The following is a 20,416-nucleotide window of genomic DNA, read 5'->3' on the forward strand; positions in this document are numbered from 1 at the left end:
AAACACCGCTGAAAATACCATAGATCATGTCATGTATTTTTAGCCAGACATTGACCGGTAAGTGTGGATTTAGAAAAGTTATATTGGGATGGATAAGAATATGCAACGGTTTCTTTAGATTATCCGCTTCGTATTGTCTCTAATATCAGTAGTTGGTACAATTTAGCATTACACATGTTCCAATTGACAGATGTGGGAGATGACCTGTGTCAGGTGCATTATGCTCTTGCGCAGGCCGTGTAGTGATCGTTCGTTTTGCGTTCGCGTATAAACTTTGTTCGTGGTTATATTGTTTCTAAAGGCCGATACTTCTCCAGTGTACGAGCGTGCGCGCTCCTATCGTGACGTGTTTCATTAACTGCTGCTACTGTTATTGTACGGTGACAAACGATTAATCCTTGAGAATTGACAGCCGGATCAAAAGTAAGTTGTATTTGTTGATTGCTTTCAAGTGTCGCGTGGATTGGTGAACTGGAAGGTTTTGGAAATTCTGTTCATTCTGTAATTTTGTCTATATCTGTGCATTGTGTTATGGCTTTTTTTAAGCGATGATCCATGTATTTAGTTAATGTAATGTATTTTGCTGTATGTAGGAATTAATGGAATTACTAGACCCTAATATCAATTATGTTCACTGTATATACATCATGTTCACTATTGTGTTAGCATTCCTTCTTTACTTATATGCCCTGCAGTGTGATACTATAACGTTGATCATAAGTATTGTTTTAGTTGTATTGTAGGTACTATTTATTTACTTACGTATTCTATTTCTATGGTAACTGCCGATCTGTTTGGATGGGTGTCAAAATTGGCTTGATTCTTTTGCTGGAGTAAGTCCGAGTAAGATTAACATTTGCTTCCCAATAAACGTTGGGAAAAGGCTCGGGAGATGATGAATCGTTAAGTCTTAATTACTTGCTAAAATCTAACAGGCCTACATCCTAAATATTATGCTATACCCACCAAATTATAAAAATTTGCTGTAAGTAAGTATCCGCTGATTAAGGTCGTATTTTATTAAAAAAAATTAGATTTGAGATTAGTCGGCACAGGCGGATGCTGTGTTGTCTGATTAAAATAAATTTGCATTAGTAACTACGTACAACAAAATATATAACATACAATAAATATGGATAGCAAAGCAATAATAAAGTCAGCTTTTTTAATAACTAGCTTCTGCCAGCAGTTTCACCCGATTCCTGGGCAAACTATGGATAAAAGTAGCCTATGCCCGTGATTCCGATGAATAAGCCACATGTATTTCTGCGAAGTTTCAACGAAAGAAGTTTTTGTGCGAAAGAGGAACGTCCATTCATACCTACATAACATTGGTAGGATTGTATGATTAATTGCAGTGTCTCGATGTTTCATGCATTCGTGATGGCTCTTGACCTAAAGCGCCTACCTATATAGCATCCACGATCCGCACTTCTTTTGTTTTTACAAGGTTTTTGGTTTGGTACAGATAATGGTCAATAGCTCAATAAATTATACCAATGATTTCAGCTTAGAGAGATTCTTCTTCAGCCAATAACGTAGTTCCTAGTATAAGAATTTATGGATGTCTTAAACATCCGCACTTAAGACAATAATAACTAAGGAAGTGCTAAAGTAAATTATCTTTACTCGAAGAAAAAATATTTTCAGGTTTTTTTTGCAATTAAATACCTACCACATAAAGTATTATTTACAAAACAGTATAGTCACGTCCGTAATGTCTTGATACCTGTAATAAACCTTTCATTATTTGAGACGAAGGTCGGTTTATGCAGTTTCTTCATTTAACAACTGGGTTACTTGCAACTTTGAGTACCACTTTCTTGGTTACCTATTAGAGGTAAATGTAGGAAAAACGCTTTACTTAGCTTAGGTATATTTTCACTTGAGAACGCAATTTTCAAGGGCAGGTAAAGTTAAGAAAAAAGGCATTTTTAGTAGGCATGTTTTGCTAAGGATAATAATAATGGTTCCGAAAAACAAATTAATCTCCAGCAACTTGTGGCCGACTATTATTCTTATTAACCAGCGTTATAATGAATTACCGACAAAAAATCCAAAACATAAACGACAAAAAATATCAATTTCAACTACAATATGTGCAGGTTCAAAAAACTTTTTCTCCTCAAAAAAATTCGATCTTCGAGTAATAAAACTAAAGTTCCGACTAGAATACTGAACTTCCGAAAAAATTACTAAGTTACCGACAACAGAGGTTTTGACAAAATAATCATATTTTTACAACTTGCATGAACTGTTATAATTTCTATTTTTGGTTATTAAATGTATTGTTTAACTCTCAATAATAATGAAAATACGCCCCGCAGGGCATCTGAGGCGGATGACGGGGAGTAGCGACCCCGCGGGGCTATATATCCGAGTGCTCCAGGGAGAGTATACTGTCCCCCATCTCCGGCCTGCCGGAGTGAAGCATAACGGGGGATAGGTCCCCCGCCTCTTGGCTTGCCTTCATCGGCCGGTCAGAGTGGAGTCGCTAGAGTAGGGTTAGCAGCCCGCTCGGAGGGTAGGTGCCTCGTGGTAAGTGGCGAGTGGGCCGGTGATGCTGGACCCACAGGGAGCGCGTGATCTGCGTTTAAAGTCCGCCGAGGTATCCTCACCCTTCAGCCGCTCATGTACCTGTTGCCCTCTTGTTGCTATTCAGTGACTGATTCCCGAGGGCCCAGTAAGTGAGTTGGCGAGTCTCCACCTGCCATTTTTACGTGTGCAAACATTGTTATCGGCAGGTGCCATAGTTCCCATAGTCTTCCCATTCCTAGTCCACTAACATCCCATCACAATAGCCCAAGTAGTTTTCCTCCATAGTTAGCAATAGTTTAGCACAGAACCGGGGATTGTCCTTGGGTACATTTCTATAGTCTATACAGGGATAATCGTCGGTTTTGTGTCACCATTTCATTAAAGTTGTCTCAAAAGGGCTTCAGCGTGTTGGCTTCGGCCCCACATTCGCCTCCCAAAAATCCGGGTCTCTATAGTCCCGAGGTCTGGTAGAGGCATACAAGATATAATGAAAATACCTCAACAGTTTGGCACACGCGATCGGGTGCGGGTCGCGTTCGGCTGTTTTCTTGTGCGAGTTCGAAAGATCCGAGCGCAGTGCGTTTGCAACGACCGATGCTTGCATGTTACGTCTGTTTATATTAAGAAAATAAATAGTTTTTGTTGCTTTTGCTTTCGTATTATCACTAGTATAACTAATAAATGTACTAAGGAAACTACTAACTTACTATCTATTAAGGAAACTTAGTATTGTTACGAAATATGGATGAGGTACCCGTGTACCGTTCTGGATCGGAGGAAGAAAAGGGAGCTGGTTCATCAATACCGGTGAAGAAGGATCGTCGAAATAAAAGTTGGGTGCTGATCAAATGCCTACAACTTTCGAAGGTTGCCCTTGATTTCTCAGGGTTTCCATCATCAGATCCTGACCTGATGACTATGGGACCAACTGGCAGCTATTCCGCGTCGAACAAAAAATAATCACGCAAATCGGTCTATAAACCTCGGCGTAATCGATGTACATACATAGAAAAAAAACATACCGGCCGAATTGAGAACCTCCTCCTTTTTGGGAAGTCGGTTAAAAATATTCTAGGAAACCAAAATCTACTTGGTTTTAGATTAAAGTGTAAATACTACTTTAATTCTAATTTTTTCCTGAACCTAAAATAAGTACCGATATCGAAGCATACCCGTGGTAAGTAAAATTCATGATATATGAAGCAAGTAAAAGTTATTATTACAAGTACATTTTTATATTTTTTAAAAGTATTGTTTAACCACTGAGAATAATATTTTCAGTATAATGTTATAGTTAAAATGGCACCAAGTCTATGAAATATGAAAGGTAATTTACGAATTAATAGTAGGCAAGTAAAGATTAAAAATTACAAAGCTTAGTTTTCAGTAGAACGTAATTTATACCGGTAGAAAAGTATTATAGCAATAAACAGTGATGTTTATTTTTCGAAGATTTTAGTATCTCATTCGGTCGTTTCGTAATTTTTATTCGGACAAATCTAGTCGGAAAGTCAGTATTTTAGTCGGTAGCTTTAGTATTTTGAGTAAGGGCAATTCTTATTTTTTTGTCGGAGCTTTTATTACTAGCCTTTTGCTAAACCGGCCATACAGCCAGTGCTGTCTAAATGCGCAATTACCTATAGGTATGAAGTTCACTTGATGAAATATAAGTCCACTTGGGTTCAGTGATCTTATCTTTGTCAGAGTGATGAAAAGGTAGCATTAATTTATATTATTAATGCTACACTTTAGGTACTGAAAAATAATTGATTTTAGGTTTTGATTATTACCTACGTAGATAGGTATAAATTATTGTTATAGGTATATATGTATACTACAGTGTAGTACACTGTTAGGTATAGGAAAATTTAAACAAAAATGTTATTAATATTATAACTTATCTATTCTAATCGCCACTTAACTCATCGAAGTGTGAATAAGCTTAGTGGACACCAGAGTGCCTAGTGCGAGTTTTGCAAGTAATTTTTTTCGATGCGAAGATTATCATACCATTGAATCACGTAGCACTTATCATAGAATTGTTTATTTAATAAAGACTGTCATCAGTACTTGGTCGTATTACACTTGAGCTCACTTTTGCGAGTGTAATCATTATTAACCGGCAAAATAAAAGAAGCAGTAATACCTAAATCATGTGACTTAGCATACGACTCTTTATTTCAATAGACTTATAATTACGTATCGAGTTGCGAATGCTGTCAAAACTCGGAATCAGCACTCTGTTCATAAACTACCTATCGCCCATATGAATAGGTTTGTATAAAGGTATTTTTAATTAAGTGATTTACGATAACTGCGGTTATGTTTATCAGTACCTATCGTTATTTTTACTTAGGTGCCTACTGTCTTTATTGCCATACCTACTGAGGTAAATTGGATAGCTAAAATTCCTTTATGTCCTGTACCTTTGGGTTTTATTTTTACTTCTTTAATTACATCTATAGACTAGACAGAACACTCATCACTATAATTACTTACTTAGTCACACACATGTCTTCATCTTCGTATAGAAATGTAGACTAAACTATTTTCTCGTAACAATCAGATGTTTTAAGAAAGGTCATCCATCTTTCTTATTCCAACACAAATCTTTCATAGAACATTAGAGCGTAGGTAGGTAATATTTTATTAGGCAGCATCATAGCCGGATTTTAGCCTTGATAATCGATTGTTCTCACATTATCATATTCAGACACCAGACCCTCTTATATTACATTATAAATATACCAGTAAATAACAGCTCACGTGTATTTGGTTAGGCGGTTTAGCAAGTAAATTGCGCACATAAGTGCATAGTTGATACCGTCCAACATTATTCTTTTATTGCTGTGAAAATTGTATGTTTATAACACCTAATGACACAACGAATGATTGTTTTATAAACATTGTAACTGGCTGCAGTAATTTGACGGCGTAGCGGACTTTTCGGAAAGTTTTCCTATATTATTGATTTTGTCCACTTGTTTTCAATTTGTAGCCCAACATGGGACATCGTTGATTGTGTGCGACATTAACTTACCTACATAATTATTAGAATAAATGATTGTAAACAATGTTCCTACCTTTGTTTATTGTTTGGAAAACTTTGAGCTCCAAATTTTCCTGCTGTATTTAATGGGTTTCCTGTTGTTTTAGTTATACATAATTCCGTTAAGTTCTTCCACTTTCAGTCCGTTCGTTCGACCACGACCACGATCTTCTAATTCCCTTTCTGGTTTTTATGGGTGGACATTTTGAAAGCAGCAAGAAATCAGCTGTAAGCCAATAGGATCCAATTTCAAATGTGTTAAAGTTCTAATCATATAAAAGGTCAACCATACCAGGCGATCCAAAACAACAAACATCCAACGACGTATGAGAGAACATTATTTCAGAGCAGCCCAAATGTAGCGGGAGGGGTCATTTGATGATTTTTGACGTCGTTAAAAAAAAAGGCCCAAATGTAGCTACCTATGTATTTGTCACAAGCATGTAGGAATATAAAGTATGGACTATGGAGCAATGTCAGATAGTCAAATACGAGCAACATAACAGCCCATTTCCTTCGGTCGAGTTCACAACACGGAACTAAATAACGCAGGCCACTTTAGCAACGAGTATGTAGATACGGCTGATATCATCTCGTGGATTTGTTGGTTCTTTTTTGTCATTTTGTTCAAAAATAATATGTTTAGAATGGTATCTACCACAATTATTTAAAGTCGTCGTCTCTGATAGGTGGCATGGTATGGCTCTCTGAATATCACATGTATTCTTTGCGATGTCTATCTACTTGTCTTTTAACCCATTTTTTTGGGTGCATACTTGGGTTACCTTATTCTTTTTTTTTTTTTAATAATGTCGCGACACCTTTTCACACACGGTCGGTTAGCCCCATGGTAAGTTATTTATTAACTTGTGTTATGGGTGCTAACACAACTGATAAACTACATATAGCTACATATATACATATTTATAAATACATATAGTAACACCCAGACCACGGCCAACAAGCATGCTCATCACACAAATATCGACCGAACCGGGAATCGAACCCGGGACCTCAGGTTCGGCAGTCCGGCTTGGTGACCTTTGCGCCACAGAGGTCGTTCTTATTGAATTATTTTTATACCACACCACCTCTACCTACAGATTACAAGAAGTAAAATCAGTTAGGACCTACTTATCTAACTGATTGATTCATCTTAACCTTAACCTGCAAATAAAAACCTTCTGAATTAATGTAAATTCAGGAAGTAATGTAATAACAACCAAACAGTTAATAGTTAATACCAAATGGTACCTATGTAACTGGTCGATCAGATAACCACATTTAAAGCGGTTGCTATTCATAAATTATTTCCTCGACACCTGTTCAGGTTATTTAATCGAAATCGTTCGATTCTGTTTTGCACTTTTTTTTAAACTTTTGTGAGTCATGTGAAAAAATACAAGAGAGACTTTAAGAAACCTAACAAGTAGAACCTAGTGACCTGCAAAAATATGATCGTATTTTTATCAGTCAAATAACTGTGTCGAAACACACAGTGGGTAGGCAGATAAGATATTGCGTAATCAGATATATTTGCTAAACCTAAAAGATACTCCTGGTACAAGGTTAAGACTGGTAGCAGCACAAAATGGTATAAACACTACCTAAATGTCACTTTGAACGTTAGGCCGAACTTTCTTACTCCATCCTGAGTTAGTCCCTCCTAGAAGCTGTCTGTTCTAATTCCATTCACATCAATAGGTCAAATAGAATGTGGACATTTTTGTTGACAATTAAAATAATTAAAAATTCCTTGTAAAAATGACATTGCTAAAATAGTTGTTAAAATTAAAGTTTTTAATAGTCTAACCAGGTGTTGACATCAATTTATCATTATCAATCACGTTTTTTGTATATGACAAATTCTAAATACTGATAAGTATCTATTTAATCTACTAAATACTGTGGAATTAATTCTTAGCGATCGTTACTTATTAAGTAATTATAGATAATCTATTGAATATAAAATGCAGAACAGGGAAATTAATAGTTATTAGCCATTGCATCATGCTAATTAAACAAATGGACGCATTAAATTAATCGTGCCTATAAATAATGAAGTAGGTAAGTAACATGAAGTACTTAAGTTACTTTTATTGTCATATCACAGTTTTATGAAGATTTTGTACTATGAATATGATGCCCTCGTGCCCCGAGATATAGACATTGACCCTTATTAGTTCGTCAGTACAATGACTGTTCCAATTTAGCTGAGGTGTCCCAGCTCAGTAAACCAGTACTAACCTATATTTTATTTCGTTCGTAATAAGTGACCCAACTTTTTTGGAATTCAAATTCAAAGGCAGTTGTTTTGGCGGTTTTGTGTCATAACTTTTTAAGGTCTTGATATTTATCCTCATTCGCGATCATAATCATATTCAAGGACTCACTAATAGGCAAACCACTACGATAGAGTACGGGGAAAAACTGTATTAAAAACTGTGTAGCTGTACCTAAACAATATAATCACTTGTTCTTCTTACTGTATTTCATATCAGTCGTAAACGTGAGTCCACAGCACCGTATCATATCTTTACATATCTATAATACGAAGCACGTGAAAGAATGGAGCGATAGTACTACGGTGGGATGGGTTCTTATAAAGAATGACCGAATGCCTATGACGTCACTATTTCGTCACAATCTTTTGTGCCGACACGTCGTTGCTTTAGTAGAGCAGATTACAGACGACATCCAGTGATGGACAGACGCTAATGTCTTTACATTACTTAAACCAGTAATATAAAAATGGAATTTGTTACTTAACTTAATGTAGTTCTAAGAATAAAACGTTACAAATAAAATCTTGACTTAATTTCAGATAGACCTCAACATGGATAACAAGAATTCACAAGACGTACAAAAGAAAGTGGAGCAACTAAGGGATTGGATAAACCAACAGCCACATTTGCCCAAGGATTTAGGTGAGCATAAATCTTCAATAAGTTCAAGGCGAACCTCGGAGGGGTGCTAAATACTGGTGGGAATACCGATCGGAGAATGTCTGACTGTCGCTATGCAATATACGTTGTAATTCCGACCGGTATTTCGCAGCTTCTACTCGTATCTAAGTCTAAGACAGATATTACAAAAACGGTTAACGACCACTCCGAGTGGATTCAACATTTTTGTTAGCCTGAACCTTATATTGTTATCGTGAGAACTTTTAAAACACCGAGGATCTTGTTAGATTGTTAATCTAATCTTAATTAAGATTTACTTATTTTGTATAAGATAACTTTATATCCTTAAACTTTAACATATAAACATTTTGCCACCAATTTAGACAACTTCAACAAGTTGTTGACATTGAAAATCTTATACTGCCTACACCAGATGCCAATAAAATTTTGTATATGTAAATAAGATAGGATTTTGAATTAAAATAGTGGTGATTCATTCCATCAGACGAACAACGTCTATCGAATGGGAATATTTCAAACCGGTTATCAGATATTCGGGTTTTTGACTTGTTTGAAATGACTATTGGGATCACAGACGGGTTTTCGAGGCAAAGAAAATGAAAAAAATAATAGGTACTGTGTCCATAGCATGATTTCAAGTGTCAGTTATTGATTCGTCAGTTTCGCACAAAGAATAATTGCCACCCGATAGGCCATTCAGCGAAGCATCGTTGAGCGCACAATGAATGGGAATCTGTTGTTACATGCCTACATAAAACTGGTACCTACACCAACTCTTCCACAGTCAATATTTGTATTCGACTTTCAACCCAATTACTTTCGCTATAAGGATCAAAATTCAGGACTTTGAATTCTTCTTTGATTGTTTTCAAGTGGACATGCTATACTTGTCTATATGTTTATCGGATATTCCTGATTGTGAGACTATCTTTGTTTTGCTGTCTCAAAATATAAGGTTGGTACTTCAATTTTGCAGCTAGTTGAGGCATTAATTACAAGTTATATATTACCAAGCCTTTACTCAGTTGATGTTTATCATCAACAGCACTTCAGCATAATCACGTCATGATTCGATAAATAGAGGATCTAGTGATACAAGCATGTTGTTGCTTGCAAATGATTCAAAATGTTTTTCAATGACATTTAAAACGATAGATTGTCTAGATGTCTAATCAATTTGCGATGCCGTTTCATTAAAATACTTCTCAACAACAATGGATTAAGTTTAACAAAAAGCGTATTTAATATATTTCCTGTTCAGTTCCATGGGTGGGTAAATACAAACAAGTTTTGTAAAAATAACATGGTCGTAAAACATTGCAACTCGTTTTACACGGCCGTGAGTATAGTACCGAATAAAAACTAATTCGACATTTGTTATTCCTAGAGGCTTTTTCCTGACGGAAAATATTTTTGAACACTGTATTTGTACTCTGTATGTAGGTTGTTTAGGCAATTCAAGCTAGGCGGAAATTCGAAGGTGATATTTTGCGAGCATTCAAGCCTTGAGGAACTAGGTAGTTATCATTCTAAAGTCTAGATGTCAAGTTAAGCGTAACCGTGGTTGACATTTCTGGTTCTAAATCATATACTTAGATACGCATTATATATGATTATCGTGTAGATGTATTACTACACGTATAGTTTTCAGGGGACAACGCCTGGTAACACTATTAGGTTAGCAGGGACATTGCTCACGGCTTTTGCTAATTAGGATAAGTCCTAAATAAGCTCAAGTATACTCCACCCTTATCATCCACCAGACTTTCTTCCCTTTTTTTTTAATTTTAAAGAAATTTTCGTACCGCTCACAATCAAACTTTCTGCGCAAAATGGTAATGGTATAATTTTATCTTTTCAGAGGACAGGATCTTAGTAAGGTTTCTTCACAGCTGCTACTATGACGTGGAGAAGACGAAGCAAACCATAGAGCTGTTCTTCAAGATCAGAGACAATTCACCAGAGCTCGTTAACTACAGGGATCCTCTGTCACCTGCAATGCAGAAGGTTTTAAAAATCGTGTGAGTATCAATTATTTGGAACAAGATCATTGAAATAAACTGGTGTCCTATGTATGCTTCACCTGTGGCTTGAAACTGAAGGCACATCTATCGCAACAGATGTAAAGTGAACCTTATATCAGTTATTTATGAATTCTATGTAAATAATAAGGGAGCAAGCTTATTATTTGCCAGCTTATTATTAACCGGACGCAAGTCTAGACTGTGGGCGATAACAAGTTCCCCATGGAAAACCCATTTCTAACGCCATTGCGATGGCACGATCATAAGGCTCGGTAATTTCCAGAATAGAAACAGGTGCTCAAAAAAAAAAAAACATATGCTTCTTTTTCAATCATCATCATAAATCAGCTATAGGAATTCCACTGTTGAATTTTGGCTTCCCCATTTTTTTACATTGATGATATTATAATCAAATGACTCTCTAAATCTGTCTTCATCTCACCTGAATTCATAACTGTATCAAAACGTAGTTTTTCTATAATGGCAACATTTTGCAGCAAATCGTGACTCGTACACCGATCTAGGGCAAAATCATGGCTGTTACTAATTCGTTTAATCTTAGCTTAAAATCGCAAAACCAACTAACACGGTTGAATTAAAAACTGGGTTACATTCATTGCAGGGTCTGTTTGATAGTTAGTTTTATCTGCAGCTTACCAGTAGTTTTAATTGAGCACTTACTTACCTTCAGTTTGGTCACGAATTATGTTAATCGTATGTCATGAAAAGACTAGACGGCAGTCTTGTATTTAGTATCAGATATTTGTATAACTGGATCTTTATCTGAACGGTCACATCGTGCCCCTTGATCAGACTGGTTGGTTAGATTTTAGTACTTACAGTTAACAGTTAAACTGTAAAAGATCTAAAATATCAGCCAGTTCAAATCAAAAAGACTCTCTGGGGCAGGAAAGGGTCTTGGTGAAAAATAGTCATCTATTTAGAATTAGAATATCTAGATAGATAAATAGACGATATAGTATGTAGATACATGACTATTTTGGATATACTTTAGAAGTTGAGTTAAACTTTTGTTACCAACCTTGATCGATCAAGCCTGTTACTGATTCATGACTGGCCACGACCCCTTGACTAACTGCCGAGTAAAGTAACCTGTTCTTATTTATTGCTAGCTGACAACTGGCAATGAATTAAGGGAAAAATGTAGTAAGTACTTGTATTACCTTTCAAGTTAAACTAAATGATTCATCAGACCATTTAATTGTCAAAGCAATCAGCATTAATCATATTATTACAACAGGTCACGCTTGGCTGCTCTGTCCTCAGTTTGACAAGTTCGTTTTAGAATTGTATGAACCAAATTGTTTTATTAATAACTGCTAAGTATTGACGTAGGTAACCTACCACGATACGTCGCTCAATGATTTCAATTTTTTTTCGGTATGGAGCTAATTTGTACACTTTTGCAGATAGAAGAATACCATAGAATTCTATGTTGGTTGTACCATACCATAGAATTCTATGGATATTTTTTAGAATTTTTATCATTGGATCTTCATTACCAAGTGTCCCTAACGTCCCTCAGTTAGTCCCTGTGAACTAGTTCAGTTAATGAAACACTCATAGATACACCACAACAAATTAATCCTCATTGATTAAAAATTTTGATATACATTTGCGTTATCCTAAATCATTTATATTTCCTGGGGCGCCTCAAAGTATGGGCAGGCTGACGCTATCACTGGCGCCAACAATACCGTCCCTTCCCATACTACTTAGCATTTATTATTTAACAGCAATTAACAAACATTGATTTTCGGACAGAATTTCTTAGTAATGGAAAATTTTATGTTTCGTAGTTAAGCTACTGGTCGAGATTTAACAAATTTGATAGCTAATGCTTCCATATCAAACATTATTTCAATAGCTACTTCCTTTTACACTTCCTTCGTCTGCATTCTAATCAACACTTAAGAAATAAAATCTAATAGGCATGATGACAGTAATCAAAAATCATTAAAATAATATATTTATTAAATTAAACTTGAAGCTTGGAATATAAAACGCGCATTGTTTTCTTTATTAATAATGTGATTAATATGTATTTTTATAAAATAAAATTACGAAATAAGGCAATCCGCCATGATATCTTGAACACCAATCAGAGCTCGTGACGTCATCTCTCAAAACAACTCGCGCGAAAGCGCGCGAACGTCACATTTCGTTATTGTGAACTTCCACTGCGATCTTTGTTTTTAATTAATTAATTGTTTATAACACGAGTTATGGAGCCCGGATTTATCAAGGCAAACAGCGCTAATTTGCCTAGAATTGATATCATAATGCTGGGAAAGTTTTTGGCATCAAATAAAGATTTTTGTTCAGCTGAATTTAGAGATGTTAAAACTTCCATGTAAGTATACTAGTTTAATTAAAAAACAATGAGAGATGAAACCTAACCTCGAAATAGTTATTTACATTATAAACTATGCTAGAATCTAGAGAACTATGTAATAACTTACATCAATGTGATCTTCACAAAAATAAAGTTGTACCCTGGGCAATATTGCTTTTGAATTTATTTCGCCTTGCAAGTTTAAGCCACTTGTTTCGTATTTTTTTATTGTGAGGAACGTGCACAAATAACTTATCAGGAGTTGTTTTGGATGTGTTCTTACACTGGGGGACCCCACAACACCTATGCCCTTTCGAATTCATATTTAATAACACAGAAAACTTAATTATTGCACGAGCGTTGTTTACTTGCGTCTTGTAATTTCAGTCGTGACGTCACAAGTGACGACATGACACTGACAAGCGTTTTCGCGCCGGATTCAAAGTGGACAGAGAAAAATGCAATTATTTGATAAAAAAACTTCGCATTTTCTTAAAATTAATAATTTTTCATATAAAATAGACGTATACCTACATCATACAAAGGAATTTAAAAATTTGTCATCATGCCTATTGTAATTGCCAGCGTGCTCTTATCAAAAAAATCTTCGTTCGTTTTCGATCATTCCATAAAAATGAAATGATGTCATATTTCAAATCCTGACATGTTCAATCCCTATAGTCTAGAATCCAGAATTCTAGATCGCCAAAAGGTGCCGATGACCTATCAATAAACAAGTGACGTCAAGCCGTAAATTCTATTTGTCGAAGCCGAGAGCAATAGCCTTTACAAAACTCCCTATATGAGAACGTGATTTGAACAATGGAGAACAAATAAAACTTGTTTTGTCATTAAAACGTGTTTATGTCAATAGGAGCTGGAAAACAGACTTGCTTTAATTGGGTTCCTGTAATGAGTGAAGTCCAGAAATTAAATGTCGGGTAAAATAAAATCAGAGATTGCAACGAATGGTTTAATCCATCCTAATTATCTCTATCAAGCCTAGTTTAGATCCAGTCCATTTTTGCAAACCAATCTGATTAAATAAAATATATAGCCAAACTCACCATACTCACAAAAACCGTGGTTATTTACAGAAAATTGGCACAATACCAGATCTCAGGCAACCGGAACATCTGGTTCTGGCAACTGAACGACCCTGGTCTAGAGCAGTATGACTACCTTCAGGACGCTAGAATGTTCTTCATGACCTGTGACGCCTGGATGCTGGCGAACGATGTGTTAGCTGATGCTGATATAGTGGTGATGGATGCTAAGGATATCACGCTCAAGTTTATTACGAAGTTCAATGTTTCTGTGGCGAGGAAGCTCTCTAAATATCAGGAGGTAAGTGGTTGTTACTTTGTGTTATTTCTTATTTATACCAAAGGATGCTAGAATGTTCTTCATGACCTGTGACGCCTGGATGTTGGGGAATGATGTATTAGCTGATGCTGATATTGTGGTGATGGATGCTAAGGATATTACGCTCAAGTTTATTACGAAGTTCAATGTGTCTGTGGCGAGGAAGCTCTCTAAATATCAGGAGGTATGTTATTTCTTATTTTCAATCTACTTCTAAAAAAGACGTTCTCAATTTTGATTTTTGGTCACATAACATTTTCATATCCCTCCTAGATATAGAAGTATCAATTTATTCAGGAGAAATTGGATCGGTAGAAACTTGGGAGAAGAATATAGCTACGCATCTCTTATTAGCCCCTGCATGTTTGAAGCTATCATCGCCCCTAAGACGACCCACTGATCCTAGTTCCTTCAGAGTTGAGTAAAATCCTTTTTTGGGAAGCAGGTCATTTATTTACCCCTTGAAGGCACTGTTATTCTCTTGGATTTAATTTTAAATTCAATTTAACCTATCAAAAACCTTCCATCGTTGCTTTAAGCTAAAGCTAAAATTTTGTTTTTTAGGACGCCATGCCGATCCGATTAAAGGAGGTTCACGTCATCAACGCACCACCTTTCGTCGACAAACTCTTTGGTCTCATGAAACCGTTCCTCAAGCAAGAAGTCACTGATATGGTGTGTATTCTTGATAATATTATTATTTTATTTTGTTATCACAGGACTCTTAATCATGGACTGACTACCTCTGTTCCTATGTTATGTACCTATGTCTGTTGTGTCCTGGCCTAAATCAGAGATCAAGCTCTCAGAGCTGTCTGTTATAGTATTATTAACTTAATTATTGAAGTTATATGTATATACCCTAAAGGCTTTGATCTACTGAACCGATTAAAAAAATTAGAAAGCTACAGTATCCGGTCCCCTTTTGCTGAAACTATATTTTAGCTCGATACAATAGACGAAGTAGTTTTTAAGGGAATCGGGGAAACCGCAGCAAAAAAATTGATTATAATAGTAGGCCTTAGTGAAAATAAATTCATCTTATGTTTTTTCTTCAGATTCACTTCCACTTGCCGAAATCGGAGACTTTATACAACTACATCAATAAGGAGGATTTGCCGCAAGACTACGGCGGCTCCCAAGCCACTATGGATGAAATGAACAAACGTGTCATAGATATCGTTATGGAACAAAGGTACGACTTTAGTATTACATATGAAGAAAATCTTCTTCTTCCTCTTGCCCTGTTCCCAATTTTACTTGGGGTCGGCGCAATATATCATTCTCTTCCATTTTCCCCTGTCCCTCGTCATACAGTCACTCACTCACTTCCTATTCATGTCATCTTTCAGGCAATCCATGCATTTTATCTTAGGTCTTCCTCTTCCTCTCCATCCATCTACATTCATACTTAGCACACACTTGCGCATATGAAGAAAATATGTGTAAAAAAAAGGGTAATTTCTTTGGAGAGAAAACTAAAATCGTTACTCGTTACGTTACGTTTATGAAATAGGTATGTAATCCCTATGTAATTAAGTCTATTATGAATAGGTATACTTTTGGTCTACTTACTTGCTTTGTTTTATAGACTAACTATAAAACAATGTAAGTCGATCAAAACCTGTTTATGCATACCTCGTAATTTATCTGAGTAATTCATATCAATCTTCTCTCTTCTTTGTATTTCCTCGACATCCGTGTTGGTCTAATTAAGCTAATTTCATGTTGATCTTTGACTTGTCATATTATCTACTTTGTCTTTAAACAAGTTATTATGAATTTAGACAAAATAGAGTAGAGACATTATTACATTACATTGTGGGTCTTGACTCTCATTTGCCATTTTCTCGTTACGGGTAGTCAAAAACCAAAAGGTCAGGTGGCCCGGGAAGCTGGGTTGATTCCAAAAAAGCATTCGCTCCATGTAAAAAATATCTTATCTTAGTACTTACGAGTAGATATCTTTTTTGGTGAGACTGGAAGCCGACCCAACATTCTTTTGGAATGAATGCCAATTATGATGATGACGATGAGAATATATATAAACATAACGTAACGTTTTTAAGATAATAATATATAAACATAATCAAGTTTTTTTTTAATCTAATCCTCAAGATACAATGCAGGATGTGGTTTGATTGGGCTATAACGTCTAATGTTCATGTGATTTCGTTTTAAGAAACAAACACCATTTTTAGAAGTAGGTCTGTAGTCTCATGTACTAATACTTGTTTTTTTTCAGGCCAGTATTCTTGGACGAAAACTTCTGGAAAACAGAAAAGAAGGGAAAGAAAACCAAAGAAGCCACCTTCAGGTCTCTTGACATAGACTAAATGTACAGACATGACAATATTATAATGTTCAAAACTAGACATGCATGTCTGTATGTGATAAGATTTTAATTTTTAAACTATTTTGGTGATATTTTCTGGCTTTGCCACCGTTCACTAATTATCCATATTTGCAATATTTTCTTGTCTATAAAAATAGCCAACCTTGGTGGTACAATATAAAATTAGCACTCTCTCTCTACCCCTACCAAGGGAAAGAGATAACACCATATTTAGGTGTAGGTAATTAGCAATGAATCAATTTACTACGGATTTCAATAACCGATTGAATTTTTGATGGATCGATTATTGTAATCCGCAGTTAGTGAGCGTTGGCATAAGCTAGTGATAGTTTCATGTTTTTAAGATAAGTTTTGTATATTTTTGTTGAACAATATAAGAATTTGTACGACGGGTACAGTTAGCGACAAAATAAAGTGACCACTTTTATTTTGTGCTGATTTAGGGTAAGAAAATTAAGAATTTAATTTGCACATTTTTTTGTATCTAAGTATATAAAAAGCTGGCTGTGTTATGTCCGTGCCTTATTGTCGTTTTGTTTGTATAATATGAGAATTTAGTGAAATTAACGCAATATTAATTGAATCCGTTGAGTATCGTGCGGGTGTCCGGTTACCAGAAATTGGTTATACCTATGCCCGGTAACTTATGACTTTTATTCTTTGAAGTTTATTTAATTGTGAAGCAGAATTCATTATTGGGCTTATTTTCATAAAATCGATCGCTATTTAATTTGTTCAACGGGTTAGAGTTATTCATTTGACAAACTGCCTCGCAATTTGCCAGAATCTTGCAATTTAATGAATAAATCGTGTTTTTACTTTATATCGTTGTTAATACAATTATGTAATTTGGATGTTTTTTTTTGCACAAATCAACATGACTTTACATATTGTAAATTTTGTATTGAGTGTCAAATAAATAAGTAGTATACATATTTTGTAGTATTTACTTTATAATAAAATTACGTTTGAAATCATAATGTAATATGACGTACCTATAGATACGTCTGAGTAAGGAAATATAATATTCAAAGTTCATGTGGAATGGAAAAAAAAAAATATTTTAATAAAGAGCCAGTCCATGTTAAGGTACCTATTTCTAAAAGATAAAAGTAGGTAGGTATTACAGGAGATTTTTATAGGGTTCATGTTATTTTGAATTATTTTAGTAAAATATAAAGATACTAATTACTTAGTAGGTGTTATGTATTAGTAATAATATTTTATAGAGTTGAATTTCAAACTTGTTGAGAATTGATTTCTTATGAATATTATAATGTTAAAACTATGTTAAAAACATTCCATATGTGAAGTGGGTAAAGGAATATTTTGTACAAATAAATATTTTTGTTTATAAAAGTCGTTATTTTATTTTTAATCAATTAAACAAACCATTTTTTTATTTGATTGAAAATCCTTGAATTCGAAACAGAACAACAAGAAGGGTAGACCAAGCAATAGATTTTTTCTTTATTTTTATTACTTCTTGGGTTCTGAACCCTAAAAAGAAGCAAAAGCCATGCACTCAACATGTCTGTTGTAAGTGACCTGTTATTCCACTAAAACAATTGCTGTTTATTTTTTTTTAATTAATAGAATATCAATAAAAAATAAACAACAGGTAAAGCTTTTAGCTTGCCACACAATATCTGTGATACCTTTTAGCAAAAAGATCAAAACATTGTTGTACCTATAACGAGAGCAGATTTAAGTTTGAATTAAAACCCAATAAATGCTTAGGTATTTATAAAAATGTGATTTAGATGAGATGACATTGAAATTAATATTCATGCTTGATTTCTTTGATTTAAACCGCATCTTAATTTAGAGAGGAACACTTTGATGCAACTGGCAAAAACAAATTGTATTGTAATATTTGTTTGATAACTTCAAAGCTGATTAGCCAATTTCAAAGCAATTCACGATTCATAAACGTTATTAAAACTAATTGAAATTCATAATGAACGTTGTATGACGTAGTTATATTTATTGTTATTACCTATGGCTACTGTTTTATCAGCATATGAATAGTGTGAACAATATCCAGGTAAGTACCTCGATGTTACTCACTCGATGAACCACGGGATTCTTCGAAAGAATTACTGTGGCCCTGTTAAAAAAATAAGGAACAAATGTTGGTTTTAGCCAATACAAGTCTGACACACCCTCCTGCTGCAATCGGGTAAAAGTACCAACCCGTATTTAAAACCATAAATTATGAAATAAGTATATTATGTTTATGTTCTCCTAAGTGTGTGTCCTAGGCCATTTTGTATTTTTTTGGATCATTCAGAACAGCAGTATAAAATATTTAAATAGGTACATAAAGAAGACAAAGTAAACTTTAGCTAATAAATATAATATTGAGTAAGGATTATTAGGGGCATGTGCAAGAGCTTTATTATTTTTACATTCAAAACTGGATGTTAACTTTGTAACTAATGGATACCTTATAGGTACAGGTAAATAGGTATATAAGTAATAATACCAGGTAAGATTAATAATTGGGTACACAATAATTGCAGGATCTTGTTATAAATATATACTTACTATATAGGTAACCTAAATGAAATGGTAGATAGATAAATAATAATCAGCATTCATTAAAAAAAAAAACTCCTGGCTGAGTAACAGGGGCACGGATCAATTAGGTAACCACAAAGTTAAACAACTTTGTCGCAGTAAGTCCTTAGATGGGTGGTAAGTTTCATTGTGTCTGTCATTTGAACATCTTTGGCAGACGTTTCTGGTGTTCAGAAGCCAGAAAGTCTGACCACCAGTCTTTCTAAAAGAAGTTGTCCAAATAACTTTGTGGAGATTTAAGAAGGGCAGATATAAAAACCTCCTAGTGCTCGGCTGCATCCAATTTGGCCGAACCCAACATAGGAAAAAAGGCTAGACAGATGTTAACGTAAATTTCACAGTTATTTATTTTCTATGCCGACTGTACTTTTTAAAGATTTGGCCTTAAAAATTGTAGTGTTGCATTAGATAGAGACAGGAACCTACATAAATTAACATAACTAGCCTGTTTTTCAAAACGGGACCTTAATAACCGGTCACAGGTCTTCAAATTGAAATCATGACGTCACATGCCATGCCACCCAGGAGAATCAGCGCACTGTTGAAACAAAATAAGTAAGTAACAAAACAATAAGCACTTAGAATACCTTTACAAGGATGAGAACATACTAAAAGTATTATGATGTATTATATAATGCGTTCTTTGACCGAATACAGAAAGAAAAAAACATTTGCGTCATTCAGTTAGTTACCTAGGCACAAAAACTCTGAGAAGTAGTTTATAATCACAGTATGTAGAAAGCTATAATAAATTGATTAAATATATCTACGTAAAAATATAATGTCTGTCTAATAAAAATGTATTGCAAAATATCTCGTGACCATGAATCAAGGGGGTGATAAAATTCCGAGAATAACGGAAAAAAAATTGTTCTATTTTCTTTTTCCAAATAATAGGAGAATATAAAAAAAAACTGTAGTAATTATAAATTCTAGCTAAGATCTTTCACGAAAGGGCCGTGAGAAAAAGATGTCATGAATCATCAGCATCATCGTTTACCGATTACTTAAGTTCCGGATGTCCTCACTGGATAGAAAGTACAGTTAACTTGAGCTTTCGTGATTGACGTAACTATGTATATAAGACCATAGTTTACATAACATGACATTCAAATTGGCTATACATAATGTTTACTGTCAGGACAGGATGAAAGATATCCGATCCTCAAGATATATTTTTAGAGATAATATTTTTAATTTTTGACGGCAAGGCTTATT

General features: G+C 34.8%; 1 protein-coding gene across 2 annotated transcripts; it reads left to right on the plus strand.

Annotated features, from left to right (window-relative positions):
* The first annotated feature begins 267 nt into the window (after window positions 1–267).
* LOC124636870 (alpha-tocopherol transfer protein-like) lies at window positions 268–17,974 on the plus strand. Of its 2 annotated transcripts, none has more exons than XM_047173072.1 (7): window positions 268–423; window positions 8,412–8,514; window positions 10,376–10,535; window positions 13,992–14,241; window positions 14,824–14,934; window positions 15,318–15,454; window positions 16,505–17,974. In XM_047173072.1, exons 2-7 carry the CDS (start codon window positions 8,424–8,426, stop codon window positions 16,593–16,595), a joined length of 840 nt encoding a protein of 279 aa, XP_047029028.1. In that variant the 5' UTR covers window positions 268–423; window positions 8,412–8,423; the 3' UTR covers window positions 16,596–17,974. The 2 variants fall into 2 exon arrangements, with proteins under 2 accessions (XP_047029028.1, XP_047029030.1); XM_047173074.1 differs by lacking the exon at window positions 268–423 and adding an exon at window positions 8,191–8,327.
* Window positions 17,975–20,416: the final 2,442 nt, after the last annotated feature.

The sequence above is a fragment of the Helicoverpa zea genome, chromosome 15 (genome assembly GCF_022581195.2).
Source record: "Helicoverpa zea isolate HzStark_Cry1AcR chromosome 15, ilHelZeax1.1, whole genome shotgun sequence".
NCBI lineage: Eukaryota > Metazoa > Arthropoda > Insecta > Lepidoptera > Noctuidae > Helicoverpa > Helicoverpa zea.